This window comes from Carassius gibelio, chromosome A4 (genome assembly GCF_023724105.1).
Source record: "Carassius gibelio isolate Cgi1373 ecotype wild population from Czech Republic chromosome A4, carGib1.2-hapl.c, whole genome shotgun sequence".
In the NCBI taxonomy this organism is placed as follows: Eukaryota; Metazoa; Chordata; class Actinopteri; order Cypriniformes; family Cyprinidae; genus Carassius; species Carassius gibelio.
In genome coordinates, this window is record NC_068374.1 from 34,380,046 (window position 1) to 34,399,034 (window position 18,989).

The 18,989-nt window shown below is 40.4% G+C and overlaps 2 protein-coding genes across 3 annotated transcripts in view; one reads left to right on the plus strand and one right to left on the minus strand.

Annotated features, from left to right (window-relative positions):
• cog5 (component of oligomeric golgi complex 5) overlaps positions 1-18,989 on the plus strand; it is a 60,697-nt gene that overhangs the window by 4,827 nt on the left and 36,881 nt on the right. The window contains exons 6-7 of the mRNA XM_052584018.1: positions 37-157; positions 17,491-17,621. Coding sequence (XP_052439978.1) covers positions 37-157; positions 17,491-17,621 — 252 coding nt within the window. The remainder of the gene's footprint in view (positions 1-36; positions 158-17,490; positions 17,622-18,989) is intronic.
• Positions 2,158-8,878, minus strand: LOC127978984 (G-protein coupled receptor 22). 2 transcript variants are annotated; one of them, XM_052584047.1, is made up of 3 exons: positions 8,655-8,878; positions 6,863-7,733; positions 2,158-6,542 (listed from the first exon to the last, which is right to left on the minus strand). In XM_052584047.1, exon 3 carries the CDS (start codon positions 6,536-6,538, stop codon positions 5,249-5,251), a length of 1,290 nt encoding a protein of 429 aa, XP_052440007.1. In that variant the 5' UTR covers positions 6,539-6,542; positions 6,863-7,733; positions 8,655-8,878; the 3' UTR covers positions 2,158-5,248. The 2 variants fall into 2 exon arrangements, with proteins under 2 accessions (XP_052440007.1, XP_052439997.1); XM_052584037.1 differs by having other exon boundaries at positions 6,863-7,736.

Genomic DNA, 18,989 nt, shown 5'->3' on the forward strand with positions numbered 1-18,989 from the left:
CAGGAATGAGATGTCTTCTCTTATTCTGGCTGGCAGGTGGCGTGTGACCTGTTGAGGAGGATTATTCGTATCCTGTACCTGAGCAAGCGACTGCAGGGGCAGCTGCAGGGGGGCAGCAGAGAGATCACGAAAGCTGCCCAGAGCCTCAACGAGCTGGGTGAGTGACCTACCACAGCCTTTTCCCACTGTATACATTAACCTTTCATGTGAGGAAAACATAAGAACCTGGATTTTTATTTTCCTAGTTATTGCATTTTTATTTTTGCTTATAGGATTGGGTTTTTTGAGCATTTAGCGACGATGCATTTTTGAGCTCCTGTTTTCTGGCCACTTATTACAAAAGTTATCGTATCCTCCACTTTTGTGTGAATGCCGTTAGTTCAGTCTTGCACTGTTTCCAGGTCGCCCTGTTCTTGTGGCCTGAATGTTTTGCTGAGTTTGCTACGCAGGTGCGAGGACTGTCTGAAACTGGTTCTGAAACTGTGTGACCTGCTTTGGAGATATTTTTGGTTTCGCTTCATTGCAACCCCGTCGATTAACGTCTGACCCGAATAGCACTTACGAGGGACATCACCGTTCCAATAGTGACCTGAGTGCATTATAATAATCTCATAGAGCTTAAAGTTGACCCCGTTTATTTTCTCAGTGCACGCTCCAGGTGCTATTGACCCTTCTCGTGTCATAAAGCACCTTTCCCGATCCGGTCAATTCCTGTTGCATCGAACTAAAGCCTGTCCCATGTTGAAAATCCTGTTTCACTAGAAAAGCCACATGTGAACTGAGTTGAGACGGTGTTTGATGTTGACTTTAGTGGTGTTGAACTGATTGTCAACCATGTCGTTTTAGGACACTGGCATATTATTGTCTGGAATCCATGTTGTTGTGGACATCATCTGAAATGTGAAACTTGTTTTCGGTCATGGCTTTAATGGCTGTAATATCAGATTCATATCGACTCGTACTCTGTTGACCCTTTGTTTGTACATTTGCCTAGATGTCATATTGAGAGATAAATAGCGCAATGCAAATCAAGTTTGTGTGACAGTTAAAACACATCTTCATTATTGAGTCCCAGGCCCTGTGGGATAGATTCCAGTGAAGACCAGCTTCTTCGTAGTTTCTATTTGCATATTGTTTTCAAATGAAGCTAAATCAAAGCAGGTGAACAGAAGTTTCCCATCGTGTTATGGAGGGCATGCTGAGTTTTGCATTCACCACTTGCATGAGCTCTGTTTTTTGAGTTGCTTTGTTAGCATTTCAGTTATGAGTTTTTCCACGGTCTGTGTTGGCAGTAGCTCCTTTAATTGAGCTGTAGTCATATTCTCTTTGTGACAGAATATGATTCAGTAATATGTTTTCCATCCACTGAATTATTTATCATGTCAAAGTGAGGGTCATGTTTGGGTTCTTCTCACCCAGCTAATGGATTACAGAGACATCTTTGCATTAGCGTCACCATCCAAGACGAGACAATTAGACTGCACTAACAGCACCTGTCCTTCTTTTCACGCGGTGCTCCGCTTTTATGCCTTCCCTCCACCCCCTCGAGGTTTAACATGAACAGCCAGGGTCTGATATGATATCATTATCTGTATGTGCGCCTCTCTGGCTTCCAGCGTAGAATGCGGTCTAAGAAATCTCCCATTAGGCAACCTGTTTTAAAATATATACTGTCACTTTGGATAAAAGCGTCTGCTAAATGCAATGCATAAATGTAATTTAATTTAGGTTTAATTGACCAATCGCTTTCCTGTTTACAATAACTGTATGAGATGTTAGCTGAGACCTCATTGTGTTCCAGTGTAGTGTTGATCGGATGGACAGCATATGGGTCAAAGACGTTAAGATGTCCGCATCAAGAAAAATGTACAAAAGTGATTTTGCGTCCATAGAAAGCACATTAAATGTTAGTAAAATGTCTACTTTTAAGGTTTTAAATACGTTTTTGGAGCATAAAATGTCATAATTTGGTTGAAATAATGTTACAACACAATATTTATGCAAAAATTCAAACAACATGCTTATTCTGACGTGCACTTATTAAAATATCTAAAAGAATAATGGAGCATATTAAATTTTACTGTGTTTTAGATTAGTACAAAATTCTTACTGACAAATGGGCAAAACCTAGGATAGTGGCAAATGTTAAAAATGTAAAATTACAACTCATTAGTATTTGGGGTGAAAGTAATTAGTCTTTTAATATGTCATAAATAGATTTTTGTTGTAAATATGCCTGACAAGATTGTTACACTGAATGACATTTTACTGGGTGTCTTCTGTAAATCAGGGGAAAATGTATGCTATTTATTTTTTGCTCAGAAAAACAAAAACAAAATTGAAATTAAATAAAACAGAAAACTTTTTGCATTTTTGGGGGGAAAACTACAACAGTTTAAAGCAGTATTACACTTTTTTTTTTAATGCTTAAACACTTTTTCGTCTTTGACCCATATACCTTTTTTTTTACTATCCAACTTACCATTGTGGCATTAAATCAAAAGACTCAAATCTTCTTTGTCATTAACTTTATAAGCCATTTGTTATTTTCATGGTTTATCTCACTGCGTACACAAGCCTGAAATAGATTGAATTATTGCGATCCTTAGTAACACAATAATGACAGCTCACCATCTTGCTAACATGATTTATGAATCCCTTCCCAGCGATGTAAGGTTTGGATGGTCAGCCAGATGCACTGATGAATAGTTGAACTCTAAATGGCTTAAGGAGAAGATTGACTAATGCAGAGGAAGAGGTGAAGGTGTTTTGATTGGTGGAGGACACGTGTGTCTGCTGTAATGAGACGATTGGAGTGAGAAAACATGGACAAACTGAAGGAATCAGGCTGTTATTGGGGAGAGTAAATCGAAGTCAGATAAATGTCAAGAGCCGAGGACTGACAGGAAGAAAAGTCTGTCTGTTTGGCAGACCGTTATAAATCTATATGCGAGTAAATGTACTTGCATATCCCATCTTGTTACCTCATATATTTAAATAATATTTTATATGTACAGTATTCTATTACTGATCACTCATCTAAAACTCCCATGGTTCCTTGACTAAATTTGTCTATTTACAAAGCAAATGGCTTTCAGAATAGTGGACAGATATAGCTGTACCTAACATTCAGTGCAGGGGATTTAATTCTGTTTGTTTTCTACACCACCTGAACTACTTGGACTCAATGACTCACTCCTTTGGGAATATATGAGTGACATGTGGATGTTGCAAGGCAAGAGGAATAGACTGAGTGAATGAAAACGGACAGTGGAAAGGTAAGGATGCTCCAGTTAACAGCGGTATGCTTTATCCTCTTTGTGGTTTGGCTGTGGATATGGGGACAGGCAAAGAGAACATTTGACTCTTGAGTACTGCTCAAAGAAGATTTGATCCTTTATTTTTAGGGGTGTTGTAGTTGGTGTTGTGTAAAACAAACAAAAAAGCTAAATCAAGGTACATGTAGTAGTAGCAATACCAGGCAGTTCAGCATTCGTAACCTCTTTTTATTGGCATTAACAATGAAGCAGTACTTGACTGGGTGTTTTCAGGCTTGTAAGCAGAGCCGGCCAAATTTTGGTAGGCCTTTTTATTTGTTTTTTTACTGGCAGAAGTTTTTTCCCTATATGCCTCTCTATACAGCTTGTTTACAGCAAAATAATAAAGCCTCCATTCACGGCCAGCCCCGAACCTTCGGTCAGTCATCAAAGGGTAACAGCTGCACAGGCTTCTGTATGATCCGTTACATACGAGGATGGCTTTAAGGACTATTCGAATTTGCCATGTGACTTCTTAAGAGTTATCTGGGAGTACATCACAGCTAAAAGTTACCATTTTGCCCTTGATTTTAAAGCATAGCACTGGGATAACTGGGACTCGTGTACAGCATTAACAGATGGACAGATTTTCTCACATTGTGCATGTTTTATTACAGTAACTCACTGTTTTGAGAGACCTAGTATACTTCATAAAAGACATGCATCAATCATGCTCTTCTTCTCTCACTTTCTCTTGTTCAACACCGTGTGTGAGCTCTAAATACGGATCAGCTGCTGTGGCTCTGACCCTTTATCTATCTGTAGATAAACTCAAGAACGTATGATTGTTGAACAGTCACTTGATGATACGAGCTGAACATTAGTCATGTTTATTTCCAAACACTGCAACAGTCAGTAATGAACTGTCAGATGGGTTTTCAATCAAGTTTAAAGCCTACCCAACTGAGATGCGCTTTGGATACCTGACAAGTTATTTATTTATGCAAGTCATCATCCAACACAATTTGCATCCATTTCTGAAATTGATCAGTTAAACCCATTCAGTGGCATGACTTCGCCCCTTATACCGAACAGTATGTGACCTTTTGTTGCTGCAGTGCAAGAGGTGATTATTTTTTTCTAGCCTGCCAAAAGATACAGTTATCACCCTCTAATCAAGTCCAACCCATAATCAAACACCATCAGCTTGGTGTGTCTAAAAAGGTCAAGTATTTACAATCAACACCTTTTCATTGACACTCCACATCCACTTCATTCCCCAGCAGCTTTATTGGACGATATGCAGTGTACCACTTCCCTCATCCCCATAAAAAGATATGATTTTATGCCAACTGGCCATGCAACTGATTTTGAAAGGAAGCAGACTTTGCTTTGTAAGAGCACCCTGTTACTTGTTGACCTGAGTAATATAGCCATCTTTTTCCTTTTATTGCAGGGTAGAGGGCAGGTAATATCCACTTAATGAAACTCATAGCGTGAATTGTTAACAGTGTTTATCTTATATTTTGCACCTGTAAAAATTAAGGTGGTTGCAGCGCAAAGAGAACAAAGACATATAACCACTTTCTCTACAGAGTCAAAAAAAAAAACTATGGCACGTAATTATCACAGTTGTGTAGGGTTCTTCTTGATGGCAAAAAAATCTTCAGCTCTTTTTTTGGAGTATTTAATGCAATTAAATAAACCCATGAGCATCAGTTTCTACTTTTTTACATTGGTGGTTTATACTTGACTTGGGTATGTATGTACAGTCTCTAGGATCACTTCAATAAAGCACATGCAGTATTTACACTTTATCATCCAAGACATCTACAATAGTCAACATTACAATAAATAATAATAAATTATTTCTCTTGAGGTACTGTACAATTAATACACTTAAATTCATTGCTGCTTTGGATTAGTGGTTTCCCTTTTTAATGATACTGTACCTGATCAGTATTTTTGCCTTAAATTGGCACAGTAGCTCATTACACATCCTCTGAAGAGAGGCATTTTTGCCTGACCTCTGTCTCCTCGAAAGTCACCTTTTTGTTCCGTTTTGGGTCAATCCATGAGTTGTGGATGACCACGTTGTTGGGGATAGGCTCCGCCTCTACAACTGACACAACACGCTTCTTCATTTTACTCTTTAGGACCTTCTGAAATTTCTGCCGAGTGAAGGCATAGAGCAGCGGGTGAAAAATGGTGGTTCCATAAGCCATGACCAGGAAGCCCAGTCTGAGACGCACAGTGAAGTTGCTTGGCCCTGCACTCAGGATTACTGTATTTAGCACGGTAATAGGTGTCCAACAAAGCAGGAAGGTGGAGATGATAAGAAGCGACATTCGGAAAACCCTCTTTTGTCGTTCACGGCGTTCCCTGTGCCGTTTGACTGCCCTGCGGAGGGCTATGATCACGGATACGGAGGTACGCATGGCCAGTGGTGGATTCCTGCCTGCACTGCTCTGTGAAGCATCCGTCGACTCTGGTTGGGTGGAAGTCATGGAGATGGTCTTTTTCTTCTTCGGTTTCTTCTTTGGCACCGAATGGAAACGTGTGCCAATGCGGATGTTGAGCGCCTGCAGAATCTTGTAGTAAGTAACCAACATGACCACAGCAGTGAAGATGAAGATTGGGATCTGTGCCAACAGGTGATAGTAGAGGCCTAATTCAGTGGAGTATTGGTTTGAAGTCTCCTCCCCTTCTGTCTGATTCCTTTCATTACCTGGCTGGCTAAAGAAACCCTCTTCTATGAAGGGTACCAGAAAGCTAAGGAATGATAAAGCCCAAATGGACCCTAATAAGGCCACCGCTCGTCCCATTGTCAGAACTCGATTTGCAGGCCGAACTGAGATGTCATAGCGGTCTAGTGTGATGGCCAGGACATTGGCAGCAGTAGCCACGCTAGCAAAAGACACACAAGCCTCATGGAAGCAGCAGATGAGTGCACTGTTGCCTTCCAGTGGCAATAGCACCACCACAATTGTGAATGGGATGCAGCCCACACACACCAGGACGTCCAGCACATGAAGGTTCATGGTTACGATGTTGCTGACAGAGCTCACCAGGTTTGACTTCATACAATAGAGAGCCAGCACAGTCAGGTTGCTACTGAGACCCAGTACGATCTCCAACATGAGGAAACCTGTTATAGACACCTGGAAGCTGACAGGGTAAGGAGTGTCCAAGTCCATTTCAAAGTCAAGAGGTTCAACGTTATCGAGGACAGTGACGTTGCTCATGATGGCCTGGTATCCCAGCACAGGAGGGGTATGCATTCTCCTACACGTGCAAAAAATGAAAGATGACTGTTTTAACATATTCATTGGGTCGGTTTTCTTAATGACACACAAAGCTTTTATCAGAAATTAACTGTTGTTTAAATGCAACATGTATTTCTAAGAAGCATTTCCATGACATGAGTGTCTGATAATGCCAGAACAGTTTAGAAAAAATAAATAAATAAAAGACTAGACCAGACCAACTCTAGCCTTCAACTAACAAGAATGTGAATGGAAAGGACCACAATTAAGAATGTAAAAATGATAAAACATTCATCTGCACATGCACATAAAAGATGTGCATAGATTAATGAAACTCACCCCTCGCTTGTGTTCACTGTCCTTGTTAGGAGCTTGTGTAGCAAATGCAACCAAAGCGTTGATTTGTTGGAAGGATGTCAACCATACTCCAACGCCTCTTTATCTCAACAGTGTCCTTTGCTCCTTCAACGCCATTCTGTTATGTACCTGCTCCGTTCAGGGCCTTTTTTTTAAAAGAGCAAATATTTAACGAATGCATCAGCTAAGGCTTTCCTCAGCCCCAGCATGGCAAAGACTGAACAAGTCAGGACACCCCGGTTTCCTCAAACACCTCTCTGTACGGTTGATTAAACACCGTCAAAACAGCTCATACCGCTTTCCCTCGCGTCCTCAGATTTCAGTGGGAGATGGAAACACTCTGCTCTTCCTTTTCAGAGTGTGTGAAGGGTTTGTGCATTGTAATATCCACGTGGTCCTGACATGAAAGCTGTGTTGTGTTCAGGCTTGTCTTCAGCCTTTTGTCCTTTGTGTTGGTCAAACAGACCTTACAGAAACGATTAGGGATGACACCATGTCCCATCCTTCCAAAAGTCCTCACTTTTCATTGTTTATTCCAAGACTTTGCGAACCACAAGAACAAATGTATCTCCCTCAGTGTGACAGGTCAGGACTGGCATTCCCTCCTCGCTATTAAACAGAAGTTTTTCTGACCCCTGCAGAGTCCACAACCGCTTGTTTCCACCTGAGTAAATCACACTCCCACGATATAGCTCCAGGAGACCAGGCAGGTAGACAGCAGTACACAGTAATCACGACAAGGTCAAAGGTTTCCAGAGGGAAGGAGGTAGTCAGGTGTATATATTTCCCCTCTCTTTTTCACAGTGTGGGACACTGGAACAGGAGCTCCATCCTCAGTAGCTTCACACGTTAGCTGCTGGTAGGTGCAAAAAAAGTGAGAGTTAGAATAATTTTTTTGTTGTTGTCATAAATGACCTTGAAAATCTCTTCAGGATAGTGTCATCTTCTTAGCATTCATTTAACTCTTATTTTGTTATAAAACTCATTTGTCCACAGTCAATGGTTTCGGGTTGTTCAGAGACCTTGCAGAGATTGTGCACCCTTCCAATTACCTTTTTAAGAGTTAACCCAAGTCAAAATCATCTTTTTGTCTTTGAAGGCGTCTCTGGTGTAATTTGTTAGCCGAGAAGCCTTAAGGCTAACTCATTAAACTAATGTTCTTTTAGAATAACGGACTCCCACGGTGACTGTGAGTGGTTGTTTGGAGCTTTGCAGGTTTGCTGTACTCCTACACCGTACTTACATGGGCAATGCTCTATAAATGTGAAGCGGAATACTTATAAATCTCCAAGCATCTCTTTCACTCTTTCTCTATTTATTTCTGAGCTAGAAGGCAGCTTTCAGCACTAGCCTGAAGCAGATATAGTGACAAGAGTGCTCACATCATCTTCCTCTTAAGAGGATAATGGGTTGGATGGGTTTCGATTGCTCAAGTCTTGCTCTTTCCACATACATTAATTCAGTTAAATGTGTCAGTTACTGTGTTGGCCACTGGAGGATCCGTATCAAAACAAAGCATGCATCTTTTTTTTTCCACAGTGCAAGCATCAAAGCAGACAGTGCACATTTTTCATATTCATATTCGTATCTGCAGCATAAAATCGAACTGCTCCGAGTTGACTGTCACGTAAATTTATTTATTCTTGGTCGCGACCCTGTGCAGTATTTTATAGATTTAAAAAAGTAGAAGTTTTCCGTGGCTTGTTTAGAGTAGCATGCAATCCCTTTAGAGGATACTCCAGTTGTGAACGTACAAAAATTCAAAGCTTTTTACCTCTTGTTGCTGCCATAAGAGTGAGTGACCTGGTAGCCCAAATATTTCCCAGTTTGAGTAGAGCCATGCCAGGACGAGTAATAAAGGACATGCTTCTCTGAAGGGATGAGTCTGGCTGTCTTCCTCTATCTGCTTTTCTGTGAGCTCTCCCTTGCCTGTCAAGGTGGGCAGGAAAGTCAGATGTTGTAGGATGTAGTGTTCCTCATCCCTATGCTCGCTTTCAAAATGCCCTTCCTACTCATCTCTCTCCTCCTCCTCTTTTCGATCTCTCTCTTTCTCTCTCTCTTCCCTCCCACCTCCCTCATCTCTCTCGCTTTCCCTCCCCCTTCCTCTCTTTCTCTGCTGTGCATTATAACACTCCTCTGTTTCCCGATTGGTCTCCTGTTATAGTTGTGACCCTTTCTTCCCCTGTTGCTCAAACAGGGATTTACCAACAGGTGAATTTTACTGTCTTTGTTTCCATTGTCTGCTATCTTCCTTTTTATTTCAATTCTTAAATTGTCCATGCATCAACAGATCAGGAAAGAGTAAATAAAAATCATTGTAATAGCCCTGAGCGAAGGATGTGGGAGAGTTTACAGTATTTTCAAGGCAAGGGCTTCATCTGAGTCTTCACAATGCAAACATGGCAAACCTTGCATGAAGCGTGATTTTTAGGTTCAGTTTTTTTGTGTGGGTGTGTTGGTGCACAATGATGTGGAGAGAAGGAATGAGCAAATTATGGAACATCACTTCAAAACACTATTGTTGTAGATAAAAGACAAAATAGACTAAAATGTCTAAAAAATGGTTTAAATTACCAAGCTGAATATCCTTAAAGGTAAGTATTTATGTTCAAACTTTTTCTTCAGACCCTTTCCCAAGACATTTCTCTGTAGATGCCAGAGAGAGAGAGAAAGAAGTGTTCATATTTTTCTTCTATCTTTAAACAAATCCTAGATATAGTGGCCCAAAGCACAATTTCCCTCGAATACAAAAGCTGATGTTTCATCCAATATTTCTAGTGTCTTGTCAGTAATGACCACTCTTTATGCCGTTATCTCTCTCCTGTTGTATAAACTGCCCTGTTGAGTGTGTTTGTGTGATTCTAGCTTGATAAAGCCTCTGTGATTGATGATCATTGACTGGAAGCAGAACTCCAGAAGCCCTGGGTGAATCGACTTGTGCTTAGCAACCGTAGGTTCAGGAAGCGGAAAGTAAGACGCCAGGTGCCAGCTCGCTGAGACAGGCGTGAGGGATGAACCTCCTGGAAGCAAGCTCTGGCACAACCCTCTTGCAGTTTGGCTCTTCTCGGGTTAAATGAGTTAAAGGGTTGCAATAGAAAAAGTGCTTATTTTAACGCATTTATTTATGTAAAATTCATCACATGCATTAACAAGTTAACGCTGACAGACCGACATTTAAAATGTACATTTTGGTTCCAAACCTGTGTGACTAAGAATGCAGACAAATATATTTTGGGTTAAATAAAATGTAAAAAAAATTAAATAATTAGATAAATTATATACAAATTATATATATACCGACAATAATTTTTTTCGTGCGTTAACACAGTTTTTTATTATTATGAAAGTCTGTTGCTCACTGGCTCTGAATACACTCATGGTGCACAGGAGGGGATGCTCCCGATCAAATTATTTGGGCTAAGCATCAGCATTCACAAACCACTGTCCACTGTTATTTTTAACAGAAAAGAATGCAATGAGCTCGTAATCATGACTTTATAAGTTGGAAAGTTTCCGATAGCACGTGAAGACCGCAGAGAAGTACTCTCACTCATTACAGTGGAGTGAATCGTTTTGTTAACTTCCTGGTTCATTATTTTGAGTCATATGGGATGCGGTAACACACGTCCCTTTCACAATATATTGCTTTACAGATCTATCGATTTTGCTGCTCAGAAATATTCACTCAATCATGCAGCACGTATCAGAAGATCGGTTAGCGCTCACTCTAACTGATCTATATATAACTGAACTGTGCTCTTGCCGTCCTCTTCCAACCGAGCCAGGGACTGCTAAACGGAGCGATCACACTAGTCAAACGAACCAGGCTTCGGGGGTCAAACGTGCTCCGGCATGGTTAAGATTGCCTAGTGTGAGCACACCATAATTATTCTCCCTCATCCCGCACACACGAGTCTCTACCCGCACATGAAGTGTCGTCCTGCGCCGCTCTCTGCTGCGATGGGTCCCGCGATCATACAGGTCTCTAATAGGAAGATGCCTGTTATAATGTTATGATCGAGGCTCTGGACTCTTGTTTTTCTCTAACAAACTATAAAATATTTTCTGTAAAGAATTAATGTCCTGGCAGTGACAAATAGCTTGTTTATTTCATTGAATTACATTAATGTTATAAGTTGAGATTTAGGCTACGAGAAATATTTGAATTCCTGCTATGTAAAAGGAATACTGCTGTAAAAAAGCACCTTATTTCAAAGCGTTTGCAAACCAAATGTTATTACACTTTTGTTCATATAGCAGAAAACCTACTTTTAAATGGAAAAAAGTGCACAATACACTACTTTTGAATGCATTATTAGTTTTGTGCATAACAATGTGATTTAAAAAATTGAATTTAAAAAATGTTAGCGTTGCCCAGCACTAAATATATATATATATATATATATATATATATATATATATATATATATATATATATATATATATTAGGGGTGTAACGGTTCACAAAATTCACGGTTCGGTTCGATACGATACACTGATGTCACGGTTCGGTTCAGTTCGGTTCGATACGTTTTAGATACAGCAAAATGTAAAAACATCTCAACTTTTCAGAATGCCGCAAGCGCACCGCGGGTCATGTGACAAGAACCAACCAATCAGCTTCATCCTTTCCCGTAACAAGGTTGAGACCTCAGCCAAGATGAAGGAACAGCTGATCATAGTTGTATATGGATTGCAATTTTGAAATAAATTTAGTAGCAGAGCTACTGCAAGCGATTTTTAGAGCTGCAAATCCATTTATCCTTCGCTGAAATTTCCGCGTCTCATGGAGAGAGCACGTCATTGTTGCTTAGCAAAGACAGACGCCCCATGAGCGCTTCTGCCCGAGCGCTTTGGAAAGGAGGAGAAAGACGCGCTTAGCGTTTTCCACGCGTTTTTAGGAGCGATATGTGAACGGCCCCTAAGGCGCTCGCTCACTCAGCACGCGCTGAAGGCTCGTTGCAAAATGTCTAATGCATTTAACAGACCAGAAATATAAGATCCTAAAATAACCAACAGGTCTGGTGTTTGGGTTGGATTCCCTGTAAGCTATAGTGTCTAAATGCTGCAGGGATAGTTTGCTGCGTGCATGTTTCTCCTTTTTTTCGTCTTTTCCCAGATAGTACTGACGCATATATCCCAGATATTCCCGCTGGTGTTTTTTTTTTTTTTGTATTCCCGCTGGTGTACCCTGTCATGTTGCAGATGCGACATACCGTTGTTTTTTTATCCACCACTCTCTTGCCATCACCATTATAGCTTAAAGGGAATCCAAAGTGCACCCAAACACCAGACCTGTTGGTTATTGGAGGATCTTCTCATTTCTAGTCTGTTAAACGCATTGGCTATTTTGCAACGAGCCTTCAGCGCGTACTGAGTGAGCGAGCGCCTGCTGAGTAGCCTAACATAAACATATAAGATGGTGTTTTTTTCTTCTTCGGGAGTGTCAGGGGCGTTGCCTGTTACGTTGTTTGGGTTATTGGGCTACCTTGTTGAACGCATATCATTATATTTCTCTCTCTCTCTTTTTTTTTTTTTTTCAAATATAATTAATTACTCCAACGAACCGTTCGGTATACATAATGCGTACCGCGTACCGAACCGAAAGCGTCGTACCGAACGGTTCAATACGAATACGCGTATCGTTACACCCCTAATATATATATATATATATTTTTTTTTTTTTTTTTTTAAATATGTTCACAAAAAAAATATATAGAGAATTTTTATTTGATGTGTGGACATGGGTATGTAAGCTATCTGACAGCAGCTTTGAATGTAGGGCATCCAATCAGATTTTAGACCCGGAGAGAGTGGTGGGTCATACCTCTTTTTCTAGCTCTGCTTTAAACCCCATCCCTCTGTATCCTCTCTGGCACTACTCTCATTTAGAGCCATGTGTCAGGTAGGACAACTCGCAGAGCTTTATCTGAATGGGATTTGATATCCCAAGGCAGTTCTCCAGTATCTATATCCCATTCATTTTTTATTGGTAACGTGCTAACTTTAACAAGCACATCTAAACAGTAGCTTAAAGAAAATGGGCACTCAAAGCCAAACAGGAAACTCTGGCCGTGTTATACTTTGTTGGCTATCTACTACTTCAGAGACTCAAGAGCTGTTCGTGGTCACGTTCCCAGTGTCTCCAAGGACTCTCTTGCATGTGGACTTGGGATAGACCAGTCGCATTTGGCAGTCCCCGGTCCCCAAAGACCTACAGCTGATCCACCACGGCTCAGTCTGTTGAGCTAGGTCAACAAGTGGACTTCAGAGAGAAAACATTTGGGCACATGACTGGACTTTGGAGCGGTTTATCTTGTAAAACTTATTTGTGTTTGACATTCAATGGCTTTAATATGATGCAAGCAGAGCTTTCGGATGCTTTTACAGCATTTAACAGATTTTCAAGTACTCTTACAACCATTAGAGCTGATCCAGATGGTTATACCAAATATAGTGCAGTCTCAATTTCTGAGGTTTTAGGTTGCATTTTTTTTTAATGATTTTAAATGATAGACAGCAATATTTTTCAGAAAATATACTAAAATATGTATATTTTTAAGTCTCTCCTGGAAGAATTGTAGATTTTTTATCATTAATTAAACTGAAAGATTGCATGTGATTTTTATCAGTACTATTGTTGTTTCTTGTATGTTTTTGTATAATGATTGTAAATATTTAATGATGCATTGAAATGATATTGTTATTGAATATAGCCATGTGATATGGCGTTAAAACATAAATAACTAAGTGCTCATTATCATAGTTATGATGAACAATACTAGTGATGCCTAGACATTAATGTTTCTACAGACGGCTTTAAATGCATTGGAAGAGTCTGTGGGAAATGTGATTGTCCTGTATTTAGCAGATTTCAGAGACTTTCGTTGTATAAACAGTGTCAAGTCCCCTTAGCCTCAGCCGGGCCAACACGTCATCCTGTGACGCAAGCTTAGTGTTAGAGTCTGGATCCCCCACACTGTGTTTTCACGGCGGCAGATTAGCAGGGACACCCTGACTGTGAACCTCTGCTTTCTGCGTATGTTGCTTCAGCTTTGCTCAGCCGTCCCATAGGGATTTTGTCCAATCCCAACAAAGCATTCCGAGTTTTATCCACTTCCTGCCACAGTCCAGAGGGCCGTGTTGTTATGTGTTTTGTACCGGCGGGAGGGAAGGCATGGGAAAACGCCATCCGTTATGAAAGGGGTGACCTTCAGGAAGCTCCATCACCTCCCTGAAGCAGAAGCAGCAGTGGTTTACCAGTGATTTTGGAGAGTTATTGAGGTATAGCGATGAAAGAACCCTGCTTACAGTTGGTCGAATTGATGTGCGAGAACAACGCCTGAGTTTTGGAGGTGATTTCAGTGATGACCAGATGAATTGTTTGTGTTTCCCTCACCCGTCACATATCGAAGCAATGAAGCATCCAGGTGAAAGGAGACATTGGGTCTGTTGAGAGAATAAATCATTTGACACTGAAATGATCCAAGGCTGCTTTCAGGCTAAGTGACTTGCCATGGCGCTCTCTCGTGATATTAGCATGATTTCAGAAATACCTGTAGGCTGTTTTCATGACCATCGTCTGTCATGAGATACTGTGCAGGTCACAGATGAAAGAAAACGGGTTTCCTCCACTGCTGCTGGGGTGTGATATGCCCTACGTATGAAGGGGTCCTAAGAGCTATAATTTTCATCGAAAACAGAAACCATGAGTTAACATTTGATGTTCTTTCGGGTTAGATTATCCAGATGTTTTGGTATGCAAATTGATTTTGTGACTCGCTGCTATGCTTGGTGTTGAGTTCTTGAATTTAAAAGCTTTTGAACCAAGTATTGCGCTTTTATTTGACATTCTCTTGCTCATCCTTGCAATTTCAGAGATGACTATCTACACCAACAACAATTACCTTTTTCCTCTTTCGTTTTAATCTCAGACAAATTGAGTGCCCCGCTTTGTAGGAATCACCTCCTCAGACAGACCCCATATTGAATTTGTGCTAATGTTTCTTATTGGCCCCTTCTTTTTGAACTGTAATAGGGAAAAATTGCATTTCCAAGCTCACAGTTGGAATGGTTTTTACACCGTATTGCACGCCGCACCTTCTCTCTGTGGAGTGGCTGTTGTGTTCCTTTCCAGATAAATGCAGGCAATAACTGTGATTGATGCTGAGCCTACAGTCCTCTAGTGCCTCTACAAAAAGCAAGTATATGTGAAGAGCCAACACATGGTCATATGAGTGTCTGTTTTTCTGCAACACCGAAAATACAAAGTCAAGAACAGTGGTTGAACAAGCACCTATGCCCCTCCCCTTGACCTCATGACCCCAGCATGATTTGGTTTTGGAGAGAGGAGCTGTCACTGCATTTAAAACAGATTCTAGTGTGTGTTTTTACTGCACCTATCTGCTGTATGACCTTATGCATGTTTAAAGGTTCATTCCATGCAAATATATTTATTTTTCTTTTTTTTTTCTTACCGTCTTGCCATCCCGGATGACTTTCTTTAAGTGAACACAAGCAGAGATTTTTAGTAAATGTGTTCTCTAACAAAAACAAAAAATGTTTTATATATATATTTACACACACACACAAATACATACATACATACAGCTGGAAAGGCTAGAAAATGATGGAATAATTTTAAATTTGGGTGGGATACCCCTTTAATTAAGCAAGTGGTGTCGAGTTTCTGTTATATTTTAGAAAGAAATAGGGTTATTTTGCATTTGAGCCCAATGTTGTGTAAAAGCATGCAAGATTATGAACAGAGCAGAGTGCTGTCCCTAATATGAAGAATGCATCATTTGCATGCCATATTTAATTAAATCCCAGCTTTTTGGAAGTTTAATTATTGCAAAAGGCTCCACTGAAATTGTGATGAATTTAATTGTGCAGCCCTAGTAGTATGGCACTGCAAATGTAGCCTGAACCATAATTTCACCTTAAATCACTGCAACCATTTGTCACTTAAAACAGCATGCAACACTTTCAGCACTTGTCATCAAAACGCAAATGATAGAATGCTAACTGAGAGTCCACCTTCAGTGTTGTGCTTTTCTTCTAGTAATCATTGTTTGCACTCTAAAGAGGTGAAGCAGGAGAGGGTGGAAATGAGGTCAAATGAAATTGCGCTGTAACACAGAGATTTTTGACAGGGGTCGTTGATTTTATTCTGGATTTGGGCCTATACCTGTACGAATACGATCCAAAGACTCCCCCCTGCTTTCCTGTGAAGAAGCCACCTGTTTCCTACAGCTCCAGATTTCGAACCACAAACTCAAGGTCGCTTCTTAGCATCTGTGTGCTACAGTATGGAGTCACTTCCTCAGCACGGTATCTGACCTCTTCTAATGAGACCACATTGGGTCCTTTATGATATCTTTGTTAGCAGGTGGCAAATCGAGTCACGGACTCATCAGCTGGTGTGTGTGCCCTCAGAAGGCGCTAATGAGTGGATCTATGTAGTGACATTGTTCTGCTTACTGCCACTGTATCTGTATCAGTCAGCATCTCTGACTCATGAGCTGTCTGTTCAGAAGCCTGTTCAGTATGGCACCCTCTGTTTCTTTCCTCTCATTTACTTGCAAGAATCTTCTACTCGTTAAAGTGCACAATTGTGGATTTTCTTGCATAAAAACTAGTATTTATTAGAGATGCATTCATTTACTTGCAAGAATCTTCTCTTTAAAAACACAGCTACATAATTAAAATGTGCTTGTATGAACAGCTAGTTGACTATTTGGTCTTAAATGGATACTTCATCCAAAAATTTCATTTTTTTTTTTTTGTCGTTTACTCACTTTAATGACATTCAAAACCTGTATAGATTTCTCTTTTCTGCGGAGCACAAAAAAAAAAGATTTTTGTGTGTGCATTCAGAAGTTTTCCCATTTAATGCTGTTTGCAACTAAACTATTACCATTTTTCTGCTCAGACCTTCTAAAATGATAAGCGCTACTGTTGTCTGTTAAGGTGTTACTTCACTCATGCAGCACACCTGAGAGGACAGGTGTTGTTAAATCCACACACCTCTGTGAAAAAACAGCTGATCTCCCGTGTTTTTGTTTTTTTGGGTGTAACTGGGACATTCAACCTCCTCCACCTGAATCCCTATCATTGTTTTTATTCCAGGGCGTGCTGCCGTCTAAATAAATGCTCTGCTGTTTGCGATGAGTTTAGTCAGCCCTAAGTAGGAAGCTGCCAAAATAGCATTGTTCAAGTGAAGCCTTTCTCGTCTCTTCCAGCAGTTTTGGATGTGTTTCTCATTGAAAACCCTAAATCAAGAACCATTTCCACAGCCCTGCTGCGATGATTGGTCGAGTGGCTTCCAGACCTCCTGCTTAGTGCAGACATTTGTGAGAAAAAAAAAAACGGTTTGCATGCTAACGGCTCAAACGTGTTCCTAGGGGTGTGCAAACACACTCGTCCTCCATATGACACGTTATCTATCACATGAACATATGACTGCCCATGTACATGAAAAACAACAAAAAAGGTCTTGTAAATGACTTGTCCATTGGATTTTAATGTATATGGAAGTTTTAAACAACAACAATGCTTTAAAAATCTCAGAAACCAACAATAGAAATGTGTTTCTCCATTTCTTGCAGATTACCTGTCCCAAGGTGTTGATCTGTCAGGTATTGACGTCATCGAAAATGACCTGCTGTTCATCAGCCGAGCTCGTCTGGAGGTGGAGAACCAAGCCAAACGGTTACTGGAGCAGGGCATGGAAATTCAGGTAAGAATAAAACCGTGTCGGGGAGAAACAAAGGACAAATTGTTGCAGTACTTGACCGCATTTTGAAAAAGCTTTCTAAGTAGTCAGCCACTTGTTTAGCTTGTAGCACAGCGAATTACTTTTTAAAAAGATTTGGTTTGATTTTTATAGATGCTGGTTTTACTCTGGGAGTGAACTAACTGCTTTAATATATTATTTTGTCACTAACCCGGCTGCAATTTCAAAATTCTCCAACACCAAATCGAGAAACAATTCAGTGTTTTATGAATTATGGTCCAACACATTTCAAAACACAACCATGAATGGAATCGGGTTTCTGTGGTTTGATATGCGTTCATGTAGTTGCATTTAAAATGTAATTGATAATTCATTTCTGACCTAAAAATTCAACCGGATGAAGCGTGCACAGTATCTCTCTCCATCTCTCCCTCAGCGTGTTTCTCTGTCACACGATGCACTCACACACAGCAGATGGGCCGCACTGGCCTTTTCTCCCGTCTACAGACACACAGGCTTCACACTGAACCGTCCAGTCACATTTCAGAAACTCAGCTGTCACATGGAGCCGTCTCAGAGGCTGAAAGATGTCCGTTTTTCAATAAATGTCTATTTAAAATGCCTGCATATCATCAAATGAATGCACCTTTTTATGTTTTGCTTATTGCGTCTCTATTTTGTTTTCCCTTTTGATTGACAGTTTAATTTTTCAGCACGGTTTATGGAGCAAATCAATGCAGAGCTCCAGTAGGAGATGACAAGACTGTTGAAATACTGGCTACAAGGTCAAAAATTGATTGCTTCATGCATCTCTCATGGGCCTTCAGTTGTCTTTGAAAGCATGACTGTTCAGGGAATATAGGAGATGAACAACCCATAGCTGACCTGGTACAGTCAGGTTTGTTTGTTCCTGCATCTTTAATGGTTTCCATTGCTGACTGCTTGCTAAAATAAGCCTCCCAGTGCCTTTCCAGCTGTATTCTACTTCTGCTTATGATTTCTGGTCCTCTTTTTCAAGGACCAGAAATCCTATAGTTCATTCTCTGTCCTCAATCCCATGCATCTCTTAACAAATTCCTTCTCTGCGGTCTCCCTACAACACATTCTTGCCCTATTAGCATCTCATTATAAAACCGAGCGATGCGAGAGCCCCCTGACCTCTGTTCATGTATTTGTTGTTCTGGATCTTATCATGTAGTTCACTCCACTCCTCCACGAACAGTCCTGCGTCAGTATATTTAGAAATGTGTGGGTTACATAAGCCGCTATTCCTTAGCTCAAGTGGAGAGATGGTCCTCTTCTCTTCACTCTATTAGTCTAAACTACAAAAAAAAGAGGAATTTTTCTTTTAGATTGTGAATTTTAACCAAG